Raw genomic sequence first — 2,371 nt, 5'->3', positions numbered from 1 at the left:
GGTTCAAACCCCGGGAGGGGGCAGCTGTGGCACCGCTGTCCCCAGGAGCCAATGGGATGGAGGAAGCAGCAGGGCATGCTGGGATAGCAAGGCAGGGGTGCAACGAGTGGAGCATGACACGGGGGGGCATGCGGCTGTTGCAGGCGCTGCGAGCAGGGCAGCAGCCGCTGGCCCAGTCCCACCCGGGGAAGCCCATGGGCTCTGGGTGCACCGTGGCGGCAGAGCCGGTGCTCGGGCAGGAGTGGGCACTGCATGTCAGGCGCGTAGCTCAGGCGGGGCCGCGGGGGGAGCCCTACACTGCGTCATGCGGCGGTCGTCGGCGCTGCGGAGCCGGGCGCCGTTGTGGAACCAGGCGATGGTGGGGTAGGGCAGCCCGGCCACCTGGCACTCCAGCACCGCCTCCTTGCCCTCCACCACGTCCAGGTCCTGCAGCGGCCGCAGGAAGTCGGGCATGGTGAAGCGCTCGGCCTCTGTCTCCACCTGCTCTGGCTCCTCAGGGATGGACGGCATCTTCTCCAGCTTGGAGCTGCAAGAGCCACGTGCCCACTGCTCAGCCAGGGCATGCGGCACCCCCGCATGGCTCCTCCAGTGCTGCCACCCTGTGCCAGTGGTACCTGGGGGGTGGGGGGAGACACCCAGGCAAGAGCAGCTCTCCTGGGCCCTGCTCCCGCCCCTGGAGGTGCCCGGCTCCAGGCAGGGGTGGAGGCACTGGCACCGAGGCCCAGCCTCAGCCGACAGTCCGGGGAGCAGGGCCAGGGCACAGCTGAAGCCGTCACCCCGCGCCGGAGCCGGGCGAGAACCCAGGAGCGCTGCATCAGTCCCACGAACCCTCGGAGCACGGTGCCTGTCCCCTCCATCGACACCTCCGGGCACCAGGCCTGGAGCTGGGGCCTGCTGTGCCCCCCAAGCCCCTCCTGCCCGTGGCCCTGGCACTCACGCGTGGGCGGTGGCAGCGGGATGTGGCTCCTCCACGTAGAGCTGGGCGGCGCTCTCAGCCTGGCCGTGGGCATTGCGAGCGCTGGCGGCGTAGCGCCCCTCGTCCTCGGCACCCACGTGCGCAATGAGCAGCGAGTGCAGCCCCCGGTCCCGCAGCACCCGCACATTCTCGCTCTCCTGCACCGGCAGCCCTGGGGGCAGAGAGCGTCAGTGCCACGCCGGAGCCACCGCCCGAGCACGAGGTCCCGGCACGAGGGCGGCCGCTCACCGAAATGGGTCCAGGTGACAGCAGGTGGCGGGTTGCCACTGATCTTGCAGTCGAAGCGGGCCGCGCGCCCCTCCACCACGGCCAGGTCCTCCAGCGGGCGGGTGAAGAGCCGGGGGCCGCACCGTCAGCCGGGCGCTGCACGTCAGCTCCTCTGCAACCAGGGCCCCGTGGTGGGGGTGAGCACCGGGACCTGGCCACGCCTGGCCCCATGGCCGTGCAGGGTGCCCTGCCTGCGTGCATGTGTGTGCAAGGTGCCAGGTTCCCTTGCACACGTGCAGGCATACCTGCCTGTGCACGCACACTACCCCATCCCCAGAGGCATCTATCTGGGGGGTCACGGTCTCCCCAATGCCAGGACCACGCAGCCTGGCGCAGAGCAGGAAGGGCCCTTACCCCCCCTGCCACACACATCCCCCACCCTGTACCTTTGGCGGTGCTGAGCTTGCAGGTGTAGACGCCGCTGTCGTCCTCGTGCACAGAGCTGAGCAGCAGCTTGCATTTGCGCCCGTCAAAGTGCATCTTGCACTGGAGCAGGGCAGGCTGCAGCAGGCGCCCCCCCCCGGGCACTCGAACAGCGCCCCCTCCCCCGCCCCGGCCACCACGTCCTGCAGCGGTGCCACGACGGCCAGCGCCGACCCGGCGGGGTGCGCTGGGGGGAGAGAGACACGTCAGAGGAGCGTGGGGGCAGGGCGGGAGAGGGGCAGCAGAGCCGGGGGGGCAGGAACAGACCACGCAGCGCTTTAGCAAACAGACTTTATTAGAGCTACAAAAAGGGCCACGCGAGACACCTCCCCGCCGCCGGGCCCGGTGCAGTGCATGGTGGGATAGTGGGCAGCTGACACTTGTGCTGTTCAGGGGAGGGGCTCGAGGCCCCTGGGGGGGCTGGGAGCTGCCGCCGGGTCTCCTGCCCCCTGCCCCGTGACCATGGGTGGGCGCCCCCGGCCCCTTGGCAGTGCGGAGAGGAGCAGAGCAGGACACGCAGACATGGACGTGGACAGACCGAGACACACAGCACCACGCAGCCAGCACGGCCCGGCCCCCGCCCACCACCCTGCTGCCCGCAAGACCCCGGCCCCCGTCCGGAGCCGGCGCGTCGGTGCTTTAGCCGTGGAGCCCAGCGTCCGGGACGAGGCGAGGCAGGGCTGGGCCGGGCCGGGCCGGGCCGGG

General features: G+C 71.2%; 1 protein-coding gene across 1 annotated transcript in view; it reads right to left on the bottom strand.

The window, feature by feature from the left end:
• LOC102371770 (striated muscle-specific serine/threonine-protein kinase) overlaps positions 1–2,371 on the bottom strand; it is a 21,450-nt gene that overhangs the window by 16,801 nt on the left and 2,278 nt on the right. Inside the window, 6 exon segments of the mRNA XM_025191523.1 lie at positions 262–526; positions 938–1,127; positions 1,205–1,314; positions 1,316–1,355; positions 1,630–1,767; positions 1,770–1,853. Of these exon segments, the coding sequence (XP_025047308.1) occupies positions 262–526; positions 938–1,127; positions 1,205–1,314; positions 1,316–1,355; positions 1,630–1,767; positions 1,770–1,853 (827 nt within the window).

This window comes from Alligator sinensis, unplaced genomic scaffold (genome assembly GCF_000455745.1).
Source record: "Alligator sinensis unplaced genomic scaffold, ASM45574v1 scaffold673_1, whole genome shotgun sequence".
In the NCBI taxonomy this organism is placed as follows: domain Eukaryota; kingdom Metazoa; phylum Chordata; order Crocodylia; family Alligatoridae; genus Alligator; species Alligator sinensis.
The sequence above is the reverse complement of the archived record's forward strand: the minus strand, read 5'-3'. Positions and strand labels throughout refer to the sequence as shown.